Below are 23,569 nucleotides of genomic sequence, written 5' to 3' on the forward strand. Positions count from 1 at the left end.
TTGATTCTTATTTACATTTTGTCTATCTTTGCACTGGACCTTGTTCTGCTAACTAGAACAGCCCAGAGTGAACACTTATTCACATCTCTGTGACAAACCCTCATGTCACTCGTCTTTTCTTGAGCTGTTCTTTGTGTGGTCATTACTTCTCTCTTTCATTTCCTCCCAGGTAGCTACTCTGCTTTGGGTCTTGCATTGGAGACGCAGTGCACGACCCTCAAAAACACCTTGCTTCCCGATCAATCAGTGCATTATTATCCAACTTTCCTTCCCCTGAATGCATCCCCTCCAAGATATGGAATCTATACTTCCATTAATAGAACCATGTGACATTTGGCTGGTGTTCTGTGCATAGCCAACCGAAACCTCTATGTCATTTTTGCACAAATTAGGAATTCATGGCAGTTGATTTTCATTTTGGTTTACTCTGACTTTGGCTTTTCTCCCATTTGCTATTAGTCACACAAACAACACTAGAGCAGCCATAAAGAAGAAATCTTAAAAAAAAAAAAAAACACCCACAAGCTCACTGCTCTCTCATGCCAATTGTCTCCCTTTTTATTTCCACCCTGTCCCTGTCCATACGAGACCTACTTTACATGGTGCAATAAATAGGAAGCAACAATTTTTGCATTCCTCTTTATTTTTGCTGAAAATAATATCACACACATCTTTCTGTATTACTAAATAATGCTATTATAATTTTAAATGGCTGCATAAATCCATTAGGTAGATCTACCATAATTTTCCTAGCCATTCCCCGATTTTTGGACATTTTTACAGTTTCCAATTTTTCATCATTATAAATAATGCTGAAATCAACATTTTCATGCATATAACTTTCTTCGGCTGCTGAATTATTTCTAGAGGCAACATTCCCAGGAGGGGAATTACTGGGTCAGCGACAGGAGCATTTTATGACTCCTGATATATGTTGTCAACTTGGATTCTCCAGGGACTCATTTACCTCACCAGCGGCGATGCGCGGAGGTGTCCGTCTCTGGGTGGCCACTCCAGCCCGGTCTCACCCTCTCAAGTCGTTGAGCTAATTTAATGCAGTTCAAGTGCCGCGTGCTGCCCGGACTCGGGGGCTCCCATAACCAGGGAGAGCAAGGGCCTCCCGTGTGCGCAGTCGCGGAGCGCATTTCCCCGGGTGCGGACGTCTGTGCATCCTTCCTATCATTTTGGATGGGCTCTTTAGAAACTGCAGACATTAATCCTTTGCTTCCATATTTGGTATAATATTATTTGACACCAGTTTTATTTTTTGTTGTTGTAAAAACATCCACATTTGAATATTGTCTGATTACATCTGTTTCTTTGTTAGGTTCTTTAAAATACAAAGCTTGGCATCGTTTCCCTGTCATAAAGGGGTATTTTATTTTGATTCAGTAGTCCCGATTATGTGCAATTATTACATGCCTTTTTACAGGCTTAAGTCAATCTGCTTGGCTTCAAACCCAGGTTCTACCAACTCCTTACTAGCTGTATGACCTCAAGCAAGTTACTTAACCTTTCTGGGCTCCTCTGTGCAATGGGAATCATAGCAGTGCCTACCTCATAGGATTGCTGTAAGGATCAAATATTAAAATGTGAGGCACTTAGAAGAGCGCCCGGCTCCTGGCGACAGGTGAAGCAATGCCAGTCATCCCCCCGCGCACACTGGCTCGTCTGCCCTGCTCTGCACAACTTTGCAAGTAGGAGCTCGGGGGCTTCAGCCCCATCTCCTCTAACCAGCGACCCCAGCACGGAACACTCACCGGTTCATCAGGACTGTCACCATGAGCTTGGAGACTCAGTTGCAGTCATGTCAGAAGTGTGCAGAACAGGCAAGAATGTCACCAACATTTCTGTTCAGCAGCTGTGACAGCCGAGGGGCTCCACACACGTTCCTCTGTCCCCGCGGCTCAGAGGCTCAGATGCGCATGCATGGAGCGCGTGGGGAGTAAGGCGCTCTCCCCATGCTGGCCGGGTCCAGGCTCGCTTCCCCAGTCCTGGCATGGCGGAGTCCCCCGTGTCCCAGGCCCCTCACCTCCAGTCGGGCCTCTCCCTCCATGCTGTCTCTAAAGCACACATCTCACCGTGTCACCTCCCTGACCAGGAGCTTAGGCAATGGCCCATCTCTACGAACAAGGTCCACCTCCCAGCCTGGGCCTCACTCTGTCAGCTCCGCTCTGTCCCCTCTCTGTCCCCTCCCTGTCCCCTCTCTGCCCTGCGGGTTTCTCTCAGTTGCTCCAATCCTTAGGCCTCTTCTGGCCTTTGATTTCACTCAATCAACAAATATTTATTGAGCTACTAACACGTGCCCGACCTCTTCAAGGACCTGGAGGCGCAGCAGGTCCTAGATAACAAGGCACCAAAGACAGAGTCCAGGAAGCCCAGGTCCAGGCCGGGAGAGGCGGACAGGCAAAGGGACAAATCGTCCTATCATCCAAGGGTGACAGAGAACCGCGGGGCAGGGCGAGGCAGGAAAGGCCTCTGGGGAAGGGGGTATCCGGCAGAGATGGGTGGGGGTGGGGGAGAGCTCTGGGGCCCCCAGGCCACGTGGCCCACAGGGGGCAGGCCCTGAGGCCTAACGGGCCTGAGTGGTCATTTCTCTGTCCCCTTCCTCACGAGCCTCATCCCGGGTCTGGGCCAGTCCTAAGACATGGCTGGTAACCATCCAGCCTCTCTGGGCCTCCCGTCCTTACTGTACATGGGGGCGGCGAAGCCTGGCTCCTGAGCTGGTGTGTGGGTGTCTCGCGCCCCTGGCTCCGCAGGGCACGACAGAGGTGCTCAGCAGGGGTCGGCTCCAGGCTCCTGGGTTTCCTCCATCTCAGAGCCCCGGGCTCCTGGTGGCTGCAGGGACAGCGGAGGGAAGGACAGAGACGGATGGTCCCCCACCAGTCTCCAGAAAGGCTCTCCACCCGCCCGGCCAGCGCACCTCCCTCTGCTGATAAACATGAAACGTGGGTGGGGTCAACCCTCCGCTACCCACAGCAATGAAGGAAGGACCAGGGGAATGACCCCAGTCGAGACTCACACCCCCAAGTGATCGTTGGTGGGAGGAGTGGATTGAGGGTCCCCGTGGTGCTTCTGTTAGGACGCCTGCTCTCCCTGTGGATGCTGGGCTCCTGGGCTGCCAGCTGTCACCCAAGGAAGAGGTGGTGGAAAGGCAAGTGTCCCCTGAGCCTCCAAGGCTGGGGTCAACGGAAAAAGCTCTGATGGGGTCCCCTGACTCCTGTCCACAGGAGGGAGACAGGTGCACCATGGGCCCGGCTAGTCCCTGCAGGAGCAGTGGTTGAAAGTTGGTTGTCTCCTACAGGGAGGGTCACCTCCGAGTTCCACCTGAGGTGAGATGCATCATGGGGGGTGGGGGCTGGCAGCATCCCTAAGGAGCCACATTTTGGGTCCTGTGGTCTTTTGCTTGGGTACAGACATGGGAGGGAGGGTCCAGCCTGGGCACCCTGCCGTCTCCCATGAAAAGGACATTTCTCAGCTCAAGACCTGGGCTAATAGGTGTTAAATAGAGTTCAATGCAGAAAATTGAGAAGTAATGAGACTTGGAACTGGGAGAATAAATTAAGAGGTGACCACACAGCCCAGAGCTTCCACCTGAATGCTGAGAGGAGCAAGTCCAGCCGTCAGGAGGCCACGGCGAGGTCAGAACACTGAGCCCACCAGCACCAAGGCCGAGGGCTGGCCAAAGGCATCCCAGGGCTGCTGTTTCTAGGGGCATCCAGGGGGTAAGCTTTTCCATGTACCTAATGCCTCTGTACTTGGGATGCGTCTCATAAGCGGTGGCACGTCATGCTGTAATTGGCAGTATTTTTTTTCCTTTCTTAGTGGTACTTCGGATAAAGCGACTTAGAGCCAATGGAACCTGGGACCCGGCACCTGGAGCCAGCCTCCTTTCTTGTTTGGGTCTTTTACGGTGGGCGCGATGATCGCGTGTTCATTCACTTATTTCACCAGTCTTCACTGAGGAAGGGTGGGCTCTGATGGCCAGGTAAAGAACTCGGACTCCATCCTGGAGACAATTAAAGTGTTTTCAGTGGAAGCTCTTCAAGGTCCTCAAACTCTGGCGTGTGATTTTCTATGAATCTTTTCTGAACAATGAATAGCTGCAGAAAAGGGTCTGGGGCCAGCTCACCATGTACAGTTGTGTAGGTTGAGTATAATAAAAGTGTGCCCAGGCAGAGAGGAGATGAGGACTACAACCCAGCCCATACCCCATCACCAAGCCACGTACTCATGGGACCCCCTCCTGGGGCCACTTGTACTAACTGGCACACAAGGTCCTAGACATACAGACTCACGAGGATCCAGAGCAGGAGGAAAAAGCCCTGGCTGTATGGCAGGGTCCCTCCTGACTGAGGTGTGACAGTGTCAGAGGAAACAAGAAGTAAGGTGACGGTGTGGCCCTTGGAGAACCAGGAGGCTTGACTGACCAAAGCCTTTGACCAGGAAAGGAAATATTTTTTCACTCCCATAAAACACACCATGCCCTGATCCAACAGCTCCCTTTTACTGAGTGACTACTATGTGCCAAATGTCATGCTGGATGCTCTCTGTAGTTTGCCCCTAGTGCTTGCAACTCCTTTGAAAGAAGAGGGTGTTTTCCCGTTTTCCATAGAAGGGGTCTGAGAGGTGCAGTGCCTGGCCCAAGGTCTCACAGTAGGACCAGCAGAGCTCAAACTTGACCCCCAGAGACCTGACCAAGCGTGACGGCTGAATAGCAACTCTGCCAGGCACCACGGATGCAGGAATACTTCGACCCTCATCTCGACACACTGACGTGGGCAAGCGTTGTTATTATTTGCAAAAAAAAAAAAAAAAAAATCAGTTCAGAGAGGTCAAGAGACTTGCCCGAGTCCTCGCAGCTAGTATGAAGCACAGCCAGGGTTGGAAGCCACATCTTCCTGAGCCCTGTGACAGTGCTGTCACCTTCCCTGACACTCCTGGGTCCAGGGCTCCTTGACAGAGAGGCCACTGCTTATCCAAAGCCTCCCTGCCCTCAGCCACAGCAGGTGCTCAGGGAGCACTGACGGAATGAATGAATGAACAGGGAGCAGAGGAGCATTCACCCTAGCATAAGGAGGGTCGGGACACAGCCCTTGGCACGATAACATGTTAGAGCTGTGCTAACGCCGCTTCCCAAAGCGGGGAGCATCTGTGTGCGTGACGGGCTCTTTGTGGGATTATGGAGGACGTGATAGGAAAATCATCCTGATTCCCCACTTATTGAGAAGTGCTGCCCAATTTGTCTCAAATGTCACCTCTCTGTGTATTAATTTGCTACTCCACGGTGCTGATGAAAACGAATGCTCGCCAACTCCCAGGGCACCGCCGTCGGAAATGGAGCAGGTTCTCTCAAGAAGCACACGCCGTCCTCCTGGGCAGAGGAAATGGATGTCGGGCGCCCCCACCCTGGAGAGGCCCCGGCAGCCCTGCTGTTCTGGCTCAGGGTGGCCCGGATGGTGCACATTGCATACTGAGAATATCCCTATGTATATTCTGAAATCTATATCTGTATCTGTATAGTCATCTGTTATCAAATAGCTTCCATTAGCCCAATTTTGAGATGTCTGCATGAAGTCCTAGAATCGGGGCTCTATTTAAGAATGGAGGAAATTATCTTGGAGGCTGAGGACAGGAGAGGAGAACCAGCCAGTGTAACTAAAAAGGACGGTTGTGGGGACTCTCAGGAATGGCCCATGGCTCCGATGGCTGGGTCCTGGTTCCATCTCTGGGCCCTGGTTTCCCTGTGTGCAGAGGCACGATCCCCCTCCACCCAACCTCCACCTCCAAGAGCCACAGAAGCACACTGGGACCCCGTGCTTGCTCCTCACCTGCCTCTCCAGGTTCAGCGAGACAAGGAGCTGTTGGTCTGTCCCACCCTCACAGATGTACCTGTCGGACCCCACCAGGACATGCCTCGCCCCATACAGAGGTGGCACCGCTGACCTCCCTCTGGTAGAAGAGCACACTGAGGTGTTTTCCAGAGCACCTCTTGCTCCTCCCTGGTCCTCTCTGGGAGGGGACATGGAGAAGGATGGAGGGCCCTAATGTGACTATAGAAATGGACTTAGATGGAAACCCAAGGAGTGCACACAGTAGGCACTCAATAAACAGTAGCTCCCTGAGTGACAGATCTCCAACACCACTGCATGAGTGACCAAAATCTGGGCTCCCTTTTTTGGATGGATTAGGGGTTCATCTTGGGGTAGGGAGGCTGCAGGGCATCTGTGAACTCCCTGAGTTAATTATGTAGAAAATGTGGTGTGTGGGCCGGGGGAGGGGGTCCACAGCTTTCAAGCCCATGACCCCCAATGTACAGGGACCGCTGGGCTTAGACCCTTAGCTCTAAGGCCAACATCTCCGATACAAAGCAAGACCATGGCAGCGCCAAGTTCCTGAGCTCATAAGCTCCTGTGCCAGGTGACAGGGCCTGACACTGCTTCCCTATCTGAGGACACTGGCCAGGCGGGGTTGGAAGAAGCTCCTGCATATGACAACACTGCTCCTCCCCCCGAAAAAGCCAGGGTCCTCCTGCAAGAGGAGCCTCACCATGAACAGCAGGACTGCGCATTTATGCAAACTCAGGGGCCAGGGGAGCTGGGGCGGAGCTGTGATTGTGACCTGTGGAGTTGACATATTTCTTCCATCTCCTGTTAGAATCCCAGTCAAGTCGGGTTAGGATGAGAGTGACTTAATTAATGAGCTGACATTTATCAAGTGCTGACAGTTCACCAGGTCCTGTGCTGAGCACGTCCTGTGATCTGTGCCTTCTCTCCCTCAGTCCTCACGACAGCTCCGTGAAGTAACCAACCGCAGGCCGAGTGTCTTTGATGGGAAATGCTTGGCACCAGAAGTGTTTCAAATTGGGATCTTTTTAGATTTTATGATATTTGCATATACATAATGAGATTTCTTGGAGAAGGGACCCAAGTCCAAACACAAAATTCACTTAAGTTTATGGACCTTTGACACACGGGCTGGAGGTAATTTTATACAACACTTTAGGTGCATCCGAGATTTGACGGAGTCTCCCCATCCCATGAAGTCAGGTAGAGAATTTTCCACAGGGACTATCACATTGATACTGGAAAAATTTTGGATTTTGGAGTATTTCAAATTTCAGATTAGGGATGCTCCACCTGTATGGTTCATACCCTGATTTTACAGGCACAGTGGCCTATTTAAAGAAGCTCAGAGAAATGACATGCTGGCCCAGGATCACACAGCAAGTGTCTGACAAGATGGGGTTGGATTCCAGGCATCTCAACCCAGAGCCACGATCTTAATCCTTGCTCTTCGCCACTTCTTCCCTTAGGGTCACTCAGCAGTTTGCAAAAATGAGGGTCCCTCATTTTGTATAAAAGAAGAGTTTGTAATTTTAAGGAAGCCTCCTGCAGTTGATGGTGAGCTACCAAGATCACAGTTGGACTTCACTAAACAAAGAAATGCCTGTTTCGAGGTCTAGACCATTAAACTGATCTAACAGACTGAGACCGGCAGTCGCAGACCGGCTCCCCTTCCCAGGAGTTTAGGGTGACTGCATGCGATTTACGATACTAAAAGGCAAAGGTGTAACCAGGGTTAGGCATTGAAAACCTGTCCCGACCCTTGCCTGATGGACATCCTGGGATGCTCATAACTCTTATTTACATGGTGATCAGCCTGAAACAGACATAAACAATTCCATGTGACCTTTGAGGGCTGGGTGAGGGGCAGGTGGGAAGTCTGGGGGCTGGGGTGGGAATGGCAATGCCCGGGTAGCAGCTAGACTAGAGGCTTTGGTGACAGATGCCAGGGGGTCCCATTAGGGAAGACGCAGGCTTCACCACACTCAGGCAAAAATGACACACACAGAAAAAGGGGTGTCACAGGGGCCAGGACAGATGGAACTGAACCCCAGAAGGACTTCAAAGGGAAAAATTAAAAAAAAAAAAAATGAAGGGACCAAGATGAACATTTAAATGAATAGTTATCTGATCTTGGCACAGAAAAAGACCTTGGCAAGCAGGGCACCGAAAGGAAATGTCATAAGAGAAAAATTTTAAAAATTAGAATTTAAAATTAGTGGCGTAAAAATTAAAACGGCTGCACATCAAAAGGAAGCCCATCGCCTTAATATCCTTAATATACAAAAAACTACTTATGAAGAAGATAAGAAAAACACTAACGCCCAATGGAAATGTGAGCAAAAACTGGGACAGGCAATTTACAAAATGATCTACAAATGGCCTGTAAGTGGTGACAGGTGCTCCACCTTACCTATAATCAAAGAAATGCAAATTATAACCACACATAGATTTCATTTTTTTTTCCACCCATTTTAATCAATGAAACTGATTTAAAGCTCACCAACAAACAACCCAGGCAAGGTCGCAGGAGCCGGCCTGGGCCTGCTCGTGCACAGTGGCTGGAAGCCTGCGTTGGCATGACGTTTTTAAAGACACGCTGGGATCATATATCAGAATGTAAAATCTGCAAACTCTTTGACCCAGCAATTGCACTCCCAAGAATTTATTTTAAGAAGATAATGAGACGAGGGCTTAAGTTGTATGTATAAGGCTGCTCTTCATCTCAATGTCTACAGAGGAGGACTGGCTAAATAACTGGGGTATGTTCAAACCACCGTGGCTCCCTCCCTGAGCGTCATTAGGAAGGTCATTAGGAAGGTCAAACCAGGGCCAGTTTTGTGAACATGGATCTCGTTAACTAGATTGCAGAACTGCACATACGGCATAATCCCACTTGCCCGTGGACCTGTGTCAGTGTATATGTGTGTGTGCACAGAGAGATGTCTGCATGCACACGACTGTCAAGGGCCGAGGTGAGGTTGGACCTGGACAGACAGCCCTGCTGGTGTACAGCAGGACAGGGGGAGACCCAGGGTGTGAGGGTTCCTGAGACCTATTTTCAGAACTCAGGCCTAAAAATGAGGTTGTGAGATGGAACAAATTAAAAATACAGAGGCTCTGTTAAATTCGAATTTCAAACAGACATACCATGTTTTAGTGTAAGTATAGCCCACAAAATGTTTGGGACATACTTATACCAAAAACCATCCCAATTTGGGGCGTCCTGTTCTTTCTCTCAAGTCACCCTGGAAGGTTACTAGGGACACTGCAGGGTTTCTGCGTCCTCCCTGCCTCTGGCTTAGCTCCAGTCTACCTGCCTGTGAAATGGAGTCCCTGGCCTCTGCCTCACTCAAGGACTTTTGCAGGGATCAAAGAGCTGGACAAGAAAAGCCACATTTGAAATTCCTGGTCAACAAGTCGCCTTGAGCGGCCCACACAACTGCCCTGAAGCCGAGAGGTACATCTGTAAGATGGAGATAGGACCAGCTCCCTGGCGCTGTCTGGGGATTAGATGAGATAATGTATGTAAACTGCTCAGAGCTTCAGGAGAGCCCAGCCCCTTCCCTCCGCCCACCCGGGCGGCCCACGCTCCCACCCCTGGGGATTACAAATCGAGCATCCCCTGTCATCTCAGGGATTGACTATTGGCCTTTTGATCTTTCCCTTGATGTGGTGGCAGCCAGGAACTGACACCCTTCACCTGACTTCACCTCTCTCCCAAATCCCCAGCAGCGGCTCCGTCCCTTATCTGCTTGCTCTCACACTCCAGATGAGGGCAGAGGATCAAACCCGCTTTGATAGCGCACATGCAGGGCCACCAGCCAAGGGCAGCGACCGAGAGGCGTGCCCCGATGCCATTTTGAAATGGAGCCGGCCACGTGGTGAATGGGAACCTGAGGGAGCCATCCTGATGCGGGGCAGCCCTGGCTGGTGGGGGACCTTCCTCTGGCACCTGCCGGCCTGCCACCCAGCACCGGGACAAGGGTGGTCTCCTCCAGGGAGGGAGGAGCCGGCCTCCTTCCCTGACAGCAAAATCTCCACTGGCTCCTATTGACTTTGGGATCTCCCCCCTCCCCCCAACCCCAGGAAGCCCAGAGAGGTTGGCATCTGTCCACCATCCCTTCATTAATCAGTTACAGGGCCAGGAAACGAGCATGTACCAGGAAGGGAGTTCAGATCTCTTGTTGAAAGGCCCGAGACGGAGCAAGCCCAGGGTATAGGTCACGCGGGTGCCACAGTTGCTGCTCCTCCTCCCTCCTTGCTCCTCCACCCTGGGTGTCTCCAAAGTAGGTGTAAATCACTTTTTCTCTGGATGCCCAAGTTGCCTCATGGTTCATCCCTGAGCAGAACCAACAGGATTCAGTGATAGCCACAGCCTTGGCTTATGGGTGACCCACCAGACTGTGTGGTACAAGGACAGCCAACTACACATCCTGACAAGCGTGTAGAAATCCCGTGTGGGTGACTGCACAGAAACCCAGAGTTACAGCAACCCGTCTACAGTGGCCCAGGGTTCCCAAGCCTCACCGTACTTTCTCAGTGCCAGTGGCTTGGAGATCTGACACCATTGTGTGGCTGTGTAGGACAGGCCTGTGCTAATGCCCTGGGGGTCACCTGTGCAATGCTGAGCACTCTCAGATCTGGGCTGCCTGACCTGTGCCAGGCAGGACAGAGGAGGGACCCGCTGGCCTCTAACCTCTCCCTGATGTGCTGTGACCTCTTTTGCATGACAGGCCCCCCCTTGTGAATCTGATGAAAAAGTTCTGTGTCTCTGCTGCCAATAGGGTAGCCTCAAGCCACATGTGGCTGTTGAACACTTGACGTAAGACTAGCGAAATTGACACTAGATTTCAAGTTTTATTTAATTTTATTGATTCCTAAGGCCTCAGGCAACGATCTCCAAGGACTGCACCAAGAGGAGCCAGGGCCCAGCTGGGACCCCTACATCAGTCACTCCCAGAGCCTCTGCAGGCATGTCCTTTAGTGTCACTGCCTCAGTCCCCCTCCCTGACCCCCAGACACAGTCCATGTCCCCAGGTCCAACATATGGAAAAAGGATCTATGGCCAGAAAGACTTAAATGTCTCCTGCAAAGGCCTCTCTTAGTAAGGAACTTGTAGCTCAAACTTGGAAAGATCTAGTTTAAATCCAGGCTGAAGCTCTAACCAGGATGACTAAGATCACAGAGTTGATTCGGGGAAGAAACGGTCATTTTTTAAAAAGAGGTCAGGTATTCTTGGGCATACTTACTTTAAAAACAGGTAGGTCTTTGTCAGGAGCCATCAGTTAAAGTGGAGTGGAGTTATGTCAGAAGCCCTCAATTAAAGGCATGTGGAACTTTCTTAGGAGCCTTCTCAGGAATCTTAAGTTAAAAATAACTGAGATCTTTTCAGGAGCCCTTAATTGCTCGGGTTAAAGCATCAAACTGCCTCTCCCATACCCATAATACTCGGGGAGGTTTTTGCCAAGGAGGTAGGACTCGTCTGTGTGCCGTGCTCCTGGCCAAGACAAAAGGTAGTGTGTATTTCCTTATTGCTATAGTTTCATTCAAGAAAGCATCACTTATTCTTTTAAGTTTTTAAACAAAGGCTAGGGAAAGAATAATTGGCATGCTTTACTAGGGTGTTATGTCATTACTGTTATTAATTATCATTAACGGTCTTAAAATATGCCTATTAAAGATCGCAACACAAAACAGCAGTGCGGGTCTTAGCCAAGAGCAGCCTAATTACCTATTAATGAGATGTAAATTTCCCAGGGAAATGACAGAGATCTAGAAGTACCACCTTCTGAACTAACATAATAAAGTTAATAAGAATAATAGTGTATAATCTGAAGATATTAGTGTTAATTTGAATTCTAACACCACATTTAAACAGACTGAGAGAAGTAGAAATCATCTGCAGAGCTCAAACCCCACAGCCCTAATCCATGCTATTAAGGAAAAATTGATTGTTCTTTCTTGGAATGATGTAAATCTGACTTTTTGCAATCACTGTATCGACCTTCCAGCTGCTTTTTTTTTTCTTTCTGTTACTTGGGAAGGACACACCCCCAAAGACCTAACTTCCTTCCTTTAGGCCCCACCTTGGGGCGTCTATCGCTCTTATTTTCCAAAACAACCTGGGGTACCATATGCAATTGAGCCCAGCAGAAAACAGAATTTAAAAAAGAAAACACAACAGAACCCAGTTAAAGGGGACAAAGAAGTGGCCATCCCCCGGCCCCTAGGATAAACTCCTGCAGCCAAGCTCTGATTTCCAGTCTCAGTTTCCAGGATCGGGGGAGGGGCCAGGGCAGTAACTCAGTTCCTGGTGCAGAACCAGCCTCATGAAAACAGGCCCCAGCTCTGAGTCTGCAGAGTCCTGCCCGTGGACGGCAGCGTGGCCCGCCTATGGCCAGGACCCGGCCTCTCAGGCTCCCGCGGCCCGGCAGCAGGCACCTACCTTCATAGCTGGCGTGAAAGCCCTGGGCGCTGACTGCATAGTCGCTGATGAGACGCAGGGACAGGGTGGTGGCCATGCTGACGATGGTGGCTGGCAGCTGAAAGCCAGTCAGCCTGAAAGACAAAGAGGTGCGATTAGGGAGAAGGGCCACCGTGGGAAGGTGCCCATCCAAGGCGCTCTTATTGGGCGCCGGCTGGATGTGCATTGCTGATCTAGGGATGGGGACTCTCATAGTTTGGATCCTGAATGTCCCCCAAAGGCTCCTGTGTTGAGGGCTTGGCTGCCAGTCTACGGTGTTACTGGGAGATGTGGAACCTTTAGAAGGTGGAACCTAATGGAAGGGAGTTAGCTCAGTGGGGTGGGGTGCTTTTATTTAGTTTTGCAGTGCTGGGCATCAAACCCAGGCCCTCACACAGGCTAGGCAAGCACTCTGGCACTGAGCTATCCCTTTGGGTCCTCTGTTGTTGCTTCCCAGGTACCCTAAGAGGAGCAGCTTGTTCCACCACATGCCCCCTGCCATGGTGTGCTGCCTCACCACAGTACCAAAATCAACAGGAATGACTGACCATGGACTGAAACTTCCATCACTGTGAGCCAAAACAAACCTTTGCACTTTTTAAGTTGACGATCTTGGGCATTTCATCATAGCAACGGAAAGCTGACTAAAACAGGCAGGGATAGGAAAGAAGACTAACTCCAGGCACACAGAGGGTTTCCAAAGGCAAAAAAGATTCTCAGCAGAGGTGATGAAAACCAGCAGTCAGCTGACAGAGAAGTATAAAAGGGTTACTTCCCTGAAGCCATGGCCTGATAATCCCCAAGCCACAGGTCTGCCTGCCAGGTTTGTTTCTCTTCGCTTTTTCTCCTCCTCTGGTTCCTTTTCCTGTCCCCTTCCTTTCTCGTTGAGGTCCTTTGAGGCTCTGGGTAGAATGCACCATGAATTTATAATTGGTAACTGCCAGTGGATAATACCTGTTCACATATTTAGGAAAATACATCCAACTCTAAGTAGCAGAACGTGGATGTTACTTTATGTTTATTCCTTAAGAGGAATGTCTATGGACGGCTTTTTACAGAAATAAGTGCTTACTAGGTGAAAAGGAAGGAAAAAAAAAACCCATAACCTAGAAATAGTCATTCTTGAGAGCTGACATGCAAAGAGATGGAAGGATCAATAATGGGATCATATTCAAGGAAATAATTCGATACAAACGGGATCTTGCTGTGTGTGCTTCTGAAATCAAAATGTTTATAGTTTCTTTCTGGAATTTACATGAGGAAAAAAAACACATAAATGGGTGAAAATAAAGGAAATGTTGGAACCTAAGATGATATGCTTTGAGCATAAGACGGTCATTTTTAAAGATTCCTCTAAGGTTAAAAGCATACCACTGGACGTTTGGGGACATATTTATTGAAAGAATGTGTCCACCACTGGGGGGTCTATGCACGATGGCACCCACCTGACAGTGTACCCACAGGTGGTAGGAAACAGCCAGTCTCCTGGGCACCTCTGTCCTTTACCCTCTCTCTGAGGCTCACCCTGCCTCCTCCCATCCCTCTCGGGACATTGGTGGGGGGTGGGAGTCAAGGTCTGCCTTTTCCCCTATTTTTATAATCTTAGGATAGCTACCGTGTTCCTATGAGATAGACAGGCTCTCGGGGAGAGGGAAAAAGAGACCCGGATCTGTGAGGCAAGCCGTGCTTGTCTCTTTGGTTACATGAACATCAGATCCAACGCAGGCTTGTACCAGCTCAGTTGGAACAAAAACACAATCAATTTAAATGTCACCAGATTCAAAGACCTCCGCAACGTGCCCACAACTGATTTATGGTTAGACGGCTTAACCAAGAAGAAACATTCTAAACCCCAAACATGAAGTGATTGACATGGGATTTGATGCTCACAAAAGCTTGCCTAGGAACCTGCACTTCTCTTCCCAGGAAAATCACTTCCAGAGTAGGAGGCTCAACCCTGAGGACAACACTTGTCTCCTCTTCTTTGACACCAGAGGGATGTCTGTCTGCACCCTGCCTTGGGAGTGCATATCCTTTTGTTTGCTGTCCTTCTAATAAACCTTTGCCAGTGCCGTTGCTTTCAATGGGTTCTGAAATTCTTTTCAGCAGAGTAAGTCAAGAACCTGATGGGAGGGCTGAGGGCCCTGGGTTCAATTCCCAGCACTGCAAAAACAAAACCAGGAACAGGAACCCACTTGGGTTCTGCTTCCTGATTGCCAAGAGCTGAGCGGCTCTCTGTCCACCATAATGTTCGGCTTCACCCTGGGCCCAGATCAACAGAGTCAGCTCACCATGGGCTGAACTTTGAAACCAAGGAATATGGCTATATAGAGGCCAGCAATGGCTTTTCTATGTCTGACCTGTTCAGGGAACTTCTTTTGTTTCTACCTGTCCATCATTTTGCTAGGCAGCTGCCCATAGCTTGGGATTCTGATCAGGATCCCACCTGCCCACCAGCCACTGAGCTGGGCGAAGGATCCATCATGGCGCGCCATCCCTCATTTTTATGGACCGCAGATAAGAGAGAAGAGGGCGTACAACCCAGGCAGGGTCCTTCTGAGTCTTCCCGTGGAACATGATGTATATAGATCCTAAAGTCTTTTATTTTGGGATCTTAAATCATTAAAATATAAGCCTGGGACTGCCAGCAGTCTTTTTTTATCATCACCTGGAGCCTCTCTGCCTCAGGAAACACAATATCACTACATAAATATACACAAAAGCTGAGCCGTGGGACAGGAGACAGGGGCCTGGTGATAGATTCTTGAGATCCTTGATCTAGACACACAGAGATCCATCTCTTCAATGTCTTCAATGCTCATTTACATCAGCCAACATTACTTTCTTTTGTTTTCTTTAGATTTTTTTTTTCTCAAACTAGTTTGCTTTGGGTTTCTTTCTCTTAAAATTAATGAACTTTGAATGGATACAACGTGAAAACTCCAGAGGCCTTAAATATTGATTGATTTAAGTATATGAAAAAAAAAAAAAACAAACAGGTATGTGTGGCAAAAAAAAAAAAACAACTATAAAAAGATAAAGAGAGATCTGCGAAATGGAAGATTATATGTAATCTAGATGACAGGAAGAAGGTTACTCTCCAGAAAGAGACCTTACAAACCAAGAGGAGAGAAGGGCAAAGGGTATGGGTTCTGCTTGCTGATTGGCATGAGCTGAGTGGCTCTCTGTCCACCATCATGTTCTGCATCCCATGATCCATCTGATTAAGGTTAAAATGGGAAAACCTAACCTCAGTCTTTACCTGCCAGACTGGTAAAGAGCCAGCCAGCCAGGGTTAAAGAAAACAGTCCTGCAGTTGTCAAAAGGAGATACCACAAATGACTCTCATACACTTGACAAATTAAGCAAAAATGACCACTTCCTTGAAAAGCACATTTGTCCTTCACTTAACCAATGAAACAGATCATTTAAATAGCTTTGTAACTGTTCAGGAAATCGAATCAGTAACTTTAAAACTCCTTACAAAGAAATCCTCGGGGCCAGATGGTTTCTTTCACCAGAGAATTCTACCGAACATATAGAGAAGTATGAACAACCAATCTACCCCCCACAAAGCCTTCCAGAAAACCCAAGAAGAATCCTTCCAGACTCATATTATGAGGCCAGTATCACCCTGATAACCAAAGCCAAAGTCAGGATGAAGAAAAAAAAAACTGAAGACCAATGTCCCATGTGAATCTAAACACGAAACTCTTAAAATGTCAGCAAAGAAAATTTAGTTTTTTGAAGACTCCCAAAATTTTTATTTAGGTAAATTATGTCTATCAATATTTACTACTAGAAATTTTAAAAGTAAATTTTGAAATGATTATTAATTTAACAATAATGATTATTTTAAATAATGTTGATTTAACAATAATGATCATTCGATAATTAACACAAAAATGTTTTTATGAAAATAACTCTAGAAAGGAAAATAAATTTGATGAGAGAATAATACAGTCTTGCACATCTGCGAATCTCTTTCATGTCTGGTTTAGTAGCAGACAGCTGGATCCTCTTTTGGCTTCCGCATTCCATTTCTTAGATACAATGTTTTGGTTGAAGCATGGGGAGAATATCAAACTTCACATGGATATGCTGTTAGAAAATTTTTTTAAAAAATTGTACTGGGAATTGAAGCAGGGGCATTTTGCCACTGACATATACCCCCAGCCTTTTTAATTTTTTAAATTTTGAGACAGAGTCTCACTAAGTTGCTGAGTGCCCCACTAAATTACAGAGGCTGGGCTGGAACTTGCAATTCTCCTGCCCTGAGGCTGACCTCCTCAGTCACTGGGATTGCATGTGTGCCCCACTGCACCCAGCCACAAGTGATGGTTCTTTGTTTTGTTTTGTTTTAATTAGTTCTACATGACAGTAGAATGCATTTATGCACTTTGATATATCACACATAGATGGGATATAATTTCTCATTTTTCTGAGTGCACATGCTGCAGAATCATATTAGTCATGCAGTCACATATATACATACAGTTATAATGTCTGTTTCATTCTACTATCTTTCCTATCCCCACATCCCCTCCCCTCCCCTCCCATCACTTCCCTCTACCTAATCTAAGGTAATGTTATTCTTCCCTAGTGCCCCCCCCCACTTTATTGTGAATTAGCATCACCATATTAGAGAAAACATTCGGCCTTTGATTTTGTGGGATTGGCTTATTTCGCTTAGCATGATATTCTCCAACTCTAGCCATTTACTGGCAAATGCCATATTTCACTCTTCTTTAAAGCTGAGTAATATTCCATTGAGTATATATATATATATATATATCACATTTTCTTTATCCATCAACCCTGCTATCCCACTCCTTGGTTTATACCCAAAGGACTTAAAATCAGCATACTACAGTGACACAGCCACATCAATGTTTATAGCAGCTCAATTCACAATAGCTAGACTATGAAACCAACCTAGGTGTCCCTCAATAGATAATGAATAAAGAAAAATATATAAAGTATATATATACTCAATGGAATATTACACATGCTGTGTTAGCTGATACAGAAAAAGCATTTGACAAAATTCAAAACCTATTTATGACCCCAAAACAAACTTTTGGGAAACTCAGATCAGAGGGAAACTTTTCTCAACTTGGTTAAAAAAAAAAAAATCTGTAAGAAACCTGTAGTTAGCATCACAGTTAATGGTGAAACACTGAACGTTTTTCCCTAAGATTAAAAATAAGGCAAGACCATGGTGACCAGCAGCTCAGGAGGCTGAGGCAGGAGAATCACAAGTTCAAAGCCAGCCTCAGCCAAACTCAGACGCTAAGCCACTCAGTGAGGCCATGTCTCTAAATAGAATACACAAATAGGGCTGGGGATGTGGCTCAGTGGTCGAGTGCCCCTGAGTTCAATCCCCGGTACCAACCCCCCTCAAAAAAAAAAAAAAAGGCACGAATATAACTATATAATTAGAACATCAGCAAAGGACATTTTACCAAAGAGGATATATGGATGACAAGTAATTATACAACAAGACATTCGACATCTGTAGCATGAAGGAAATGTGATATTAGGAGTTCAATAAAATATCAGCACACAGCCATTTGACCAGCTAAAATAAAATAACCACAATACCAAACGTCGGTGATGATAGGAAACAAGGCACTCTCACAAACTTCCAGTAGGAATAAAAGAACCCACAGGCACTCCGGAAATAATCTGGCAATTTCTTTCTTTAAAAAATCACATGCTAATTATATAACAACTGGACTCCTGTCCGTTTATCCCAGAGAAATGAAAACTGGAAATCCACACAGAAACCTATGCCTGATGATTCAAAGCAGCTTCCCTCCCACAGCCAAAATCTGGAAAACCACCAAAATGCCCTGTAATAGGTATCTGATAAAACAAACCCCAGATCCATGCTGTGGAATACTATGCAGCAGTCAATGGGAATAGACGATGGGTACAGGTAACAGCTTGGTGTCCTTCATGGGCATCACGCTGAGTGAAAAGAAAGCTAACCTCAAGAGGCCACACGCTGTAGGAGTCCTCCCATGTAGCATTCTTGAAATGACAGACTCATGAGGTGGAGAACAGATGAGCAGCTGGCAGAAGTTAGGGATGGAGAGAGGAAGGGAAGCGGCTGTACCCCCTGAAGGGGCGTGGCCTGAGGAGGGTGGGGAGGGCGATGGAATCATTCTGCGTCCTGACGGCAGGAGGAGCCCCAAGAAGCTTCCAGGATAAAATGACACGGAAGTCTATCCCCACACATAGCACCAGTGTCCCTGCCTGGTTTTCCTAGGGTGTTACAGGTATGTGGGAGGGAACCAGTGGAGGGGACTGGGGGAAGGGGACATGGGACTTTCCCACACTATCTTTAAACTTCCTGCACACCTGTGATTCCTCCAAAATTAAAATAATATGACTGACTGCACTCTGTACCTCTCTTGGATAGTGCCCCAGCCCTCCACCAGGTCTGGGTCGGGATCAGCATCTCCCTGGACTAGACCTTGAGCCCCTCCTCTGCCCTTGCCGGACCCCTCACCCGAGCTGCCTTCTGTTCATTGGAACCCCCAGACTTCTCCCTCCCCAGCCACCTGCGCTGTCTGGAAATATCCTGCCCACCACAATGACAACCCAAGTCCCAGGGTACCATTCTTGTGTCCCTTGGTCTCCTGTGGATGTCCCCAGGTAGCAGAGACTCCTCCCTCAGATGTAAATTTTCAAGTCTCCAGGGACAGATTGGTGCGCCCCATTGGACCTTCACCATTAAAATTCCATACTGGATCAGGGTGCACAATTTTTTTGATGTGCCTTTGTATCCGATTCGCCAGAATTTTATTGAGGATTTTTACATCTAGGTTCATCAGAGATATTGGTCTGTAGTTTTCTTTCTTTGAGGTGTCTTTGTCTAGTTTCGGAATCAGGGTGATGTTGGCCTCATAGAATGAATTTGGAAGAGCTCCCTCTTTTTCTATTTCCTGAAATAACTTGAAAAGTATTGGTATGAATTCTTCTTTAAAGGTTTCGTAAAACTCCACTGTATACCCATCCGGTCCTGGGCATTTCTTGGTTGGTAGTCTTTTGATGGCTTCTTCTATTTCATCCATTGATATTCGTCTGTTCAAGTTGTGTGTATCCTCCTGACTCAGTCTGGGCAAATCATATGACTTAAGAAATTTATCGATGTCTTCACTATCTTCTATTTTATTGGAATATAGGTTTTCAAAATAATTTCTAATTGTCTTCTGTATTTCTGTAGCGTCTGTTGTGATATTGCCTTTTTCATCCCGTATGTTAGTAATTTGAGTTCTCTCTCTTCTTCTCTTCGTTAGCATGGCTTTTAGTTTTGTTAATTTTTAGTTTTGTTAATTTTTAGTTTTGTTAATTTTTTCAATAGTTTCTTTTGTTTCCATTTCGTTGATTTCTGCTCTGATTTTAATTATTTCTTGCCTTCTGCTACTAATAGGGCATTATGTAAAAATGTGGATGTGTAACCTATGGGATTCTGCAATCTGTATTTGGGGTAAAAATGGGAGTTCATAACCCACTTGAATCTAATGTATGAAATATGATATGTCAAGAGCTTTGCAATGTTTTGAACAACCAATAAAATAAATAAAATAAAATAAAATACCATACTGTCCCTGACAGGCCACACACCTATCTGGGACCGACAGGGGGCTAGGCCCTGGTTGCCTCCCCCACCCCGTGGGCCCAGTTCACAGCAGCTACAACTCGGCTCTCACCCACACCCACCAGAATCATGCCCCTGGGTGTCCTTCCCAGGCACAGCCTGGGGACAGCCTTCTCTTCCAACAGCCCAGCGCCATGGAGGAATCTCAAACGTCATTAGGGCTTCTGCCATGCAGCCGTCTCTGGGAATGGCACTCCTCCCCTGACTGGAAGCGGTGGGTTTTATTCCCCAGTTAGTTCCACGGTATTTTTGCACTGCCATTAAAGATTCCTAGACCCTAGTTTCTTGGTGCTATATTGACACAAGCTGTGAATAGCTAATGTACACTGTCAACAAACAATTACAGTTTTATCACTGGCAATATATGGAATTGCAGCTTGCTAGGCATTTTCTCTAATCAGACGTTTACCGTGGCTCCGTTTCCCGGGGTGGGTGGATAATTCTGGCGTGGAGGAGTCTCAGGTGGGGGAGGGGCGTGCAAGCTGGGGCATCTCCATCTGGAGACAGGAAGCTCGCTCGTTCCCCTCCTCCCCACCCCTCAGTATGTCCAGGTTGATTTTAGAGGAGTTCTCATGTGGCTTGGGGAAATGAGCAAGGACACTTTGACACCTGCCCATTGTTCACGGGACAAGTCTACATGCCGTATTAAGAGGAGCAGCGCGTCCTTCAATGGGGGGAGGCAGGCTTGGTGGAAGAGGTGGGGGGATAGCGGAGAGCACGGTGCGAGACCCTGTTGTGGGTGGTGATCCTCCCTGGTGACTCTGCAGACAGCAGCGTTTGACAAACAGGTGGCCCGGCCACACGTGTCAAATGACACTCATCTTCTGCTTGACTGGGCCTTATTGCCCCTCCCACCTCCTCGGGCACCTTTTCTTTGCTTTCACCCTCCTGTCCAGAGCCATCCAGAGTCTGAACGACTGGTGTCCAGGACTCCAGCCTAGAGTCCACCCGCAGCTCCCCCTGTCTTTAGGGTCCAGAGAGGGTCCCTCACATGGTCTGCAAAGCCCTGGAAGTCAGCGCTGCTCCACCCCCCACCTGGCTCGGGCCCCTCCAGTCTCCTGGGTCAGGGGCAGTCAAGGGTGGGCCGAGTGGCCAGCCTAGAGTGCAGGCCACTGAAGGGCACGTTTCCTGTTCAGAATTTGAAAAAATAGAACAACACTGACTTTGAAAGTCCACTCACCACCACGCGACCACACCCCAAATGACATCAAGGAAAACCCCCTTCCCTGCCTCTCCCCGGCCCCTCCTTGCCCTGCCGGCCCCCTCCTTGCCCTGCCGGCTCCGGTTCCTCAAGTCCCCTTGCCTCTTCCTCGGGTCCTCGCACCTGCCCTTTCTGTTTGCAGCGCTTCCCCTCTAGGACCCGTAGGAATTGTCTAGTCAACTCTTTCTCATCATCCAGATCTGACTGTAAATGTCTCCACACTGTTTCTGGCAAGATGAGTTCCCAAACTCGTCTATCCTGTCCCTGCAGGTCCCTGTAGAAGTCCCTGGTATTTGTCACCCAGCACCCAGGCATTTCCAAGCTCTCCTCTGGGCACGTGGTGGAAGGGCCCCTCCCCATCCCTGCTGAGGTCAGGCCTGGCCATGACCAGGCTCTGGCCAAGGAGTTCAGGTGGCTAGGAAGTGTGCTGTTTCTGGGCGGGTCCCTTGAGCTGACTATGCCCCTTTTACTGAATTCCTCTCTTTCCCTGCCACAGTGATCCCTGGCCTCTGGGAGCCAGGATCCCTGAGTGTCACCACTGGGCAGAACCCCTGCAAACGCTTTCTGTGCACGCAGAATAAATAAGAAATAAACTTTGGTGATCAAGCCACTGGGATTTGATGCTTGTTTGCCACTGCCGTGTTTTCCAATGGGATTTTGTGAGTACGCGGGCCTGGTGAGACCAACAGATTGGGACACATTGAGAGAGAGTTTGCTACAGTTTCCAAGAGGAGGGGGTGGCCTGTGCCTCGCAGGGCTACAGGAGGAAGCACCAGGGTCTGTCTGGAGGCAGGAGGAACAGGGGAGTTGTGGGCAGGGGCCTTTACTGTGGTGCCCCAGTGAAGGAGCAGGTGGGCAGGGCCAGCAGATGAGCTGAGCTCAGACTGGAGTCCAGAGGAAGATGCCCTCAGCAGTCAGGTCCCCAGCCCGGGGCTGGAGGGCTGGTTAGTGGACCAGGAGCAGCTCGGCTCTGAATCGGTTGCTTTGCAAGCAAAAGACACACTCCTGGCTCAGCTGTTTCCTGTCCCAGTCTGCAAGATCCCGAGATGTCAACGCATCAGAAAAAGAGCTGGGGATAAAGCTCAGTGGACAGCACCTGCCTATGCTTGAGGCTCTGAGTCCAGCAGCTCCCCTTGCCCTGAGGGTCAAGGGAGGGGTCCCTCACATAGTCCATAAAGCCTGTGCGGCATGGAGGAGTCTCAGGTGGGGGGAAGGGTGTGCAAGCTCGGGCATCCCCATCTGGAGACGGGGAGCTGAGATAGGAGGATCTCAAGTTGGAGGCCAGGCTGGACAAGCTAGCAAGGCCCTATCTCAAAAATAAAAATAAAAAGGGGTGGGTGTAGTTTAGTGGTAGAGCACCCCCCGGGTTCAGTCCCCAGTATCAAGGCTGAGGGGTACATCAGAGGGAAGAGAGGAAGGTACTTGGAGGGTAGGAGGGAGCAGGACGTCCTGGTAGGAGGGTGAGACTGTCCAGCGCTGGAGCCAGCCCAAGGGGCCATTGTAGCAATGGGGCCTGCTCCAGGTGTGGAGGCCGGGGAAAGTGCAGAAGCGCAGAGGGTCAGTCTCCAACATGCCCCAGGGTGTCCATTGATTAAACAGAAAACTGGAAAATGCTGCGTTAAATACAGTTAAGGACTTTTCAAAAAGCAAACAATGTGGGGCTCAGTGGCGCATGCCTGTAATCCCAGCAGCTCGGGAGGCTGAGGCAGGAGGATAGCGAGTTCGAAGCCAGCCTCTGCAAAGGCAAAGTGCTAAGCAACTCAGTGAGACCCTGTCTCTAAATCAAATACAAAATAGGGCTAGGGACGTGGCTCAGTGGTCGAGTGCCCCTGAGTTCAATCCCTAGTACCCACCCAAAAAATAATAAAAACAACAGAAAGCAAACAAACAAAATAAAAGCACTTGTGAGGGCTTGTATTCCGATAACTCAATGTAAACCTCCAAGGCAAGAACAGATTATATATAACAGCTCCCTAACCCATTTGGTCACACAGACTCTTATTCTTAGCACATCGGGTGCACTTGGGTGCTACTGTGGTCCTGAGACTGCTCAAGATCCACATCTCCAAAGTCCCCAAGGCAGACGGTTCTTGTGCCCACTGGAGACCTGGAGGTCTTCGTAATAAAACCCCATTTCTGCAGGTGATCTACTCTTTATTGCGACTTTGAATCTTCAAGAGCCCAACTAATATAAAATTATCCAGGAATAAACAGTAATATAGCAAATTGGACCTTTATTGAATGGTTCTTATTTAAGGCTCTTAGCACATCAAACAGTGATATAAAAAAAAAAGACACATCAATTGACCTTGGGAATAAAAGAGCAAATGTAAGCAACATTTGTCACACTGACAGGCTTGGCAAATAGTGTTTTGATTTGCCGGCAG

General features: G+C 48.3%; 1 protein-coding gene across 1 annotated transcript in view; it reads right to left on the reverse strand.

The window, feature by feature from the left end:
- Csmd2 (CUB and Sushi multiple domains 2) overlaps positions 1-23,569 on the reverse strand; it is a 540,652-nt gene that overhangs the window by 421,785 nt on the left and 95,298 nt on the right. Inside the window, exon 3 of the mRNA XM_026406835.2 lies at positions 12,295-12,407. Coding sequence (XP_026262620.2) covers positions 12,295-12,407 — 113 coding nt within the window. The remainder of the gene's footprint in view (positions 1-12,294; positions 12,408-23,569) is intronic.

Source organism: Urocitellus parryii, chromosome 11 (assembly GCF_045843805.1).
Source record: "Urocitellus parryii isolate mUroPar1 chromosome 11, mUroPar1.hap1, whole genome shotgun sequence".
Taxonomy (NCBI): domain Eukaryota; kingdom Metazoa; phylum Chordata; class Mammalia; order Rodentia; family Sciuridae; genus Urocitellus; species Urocitellus parryii.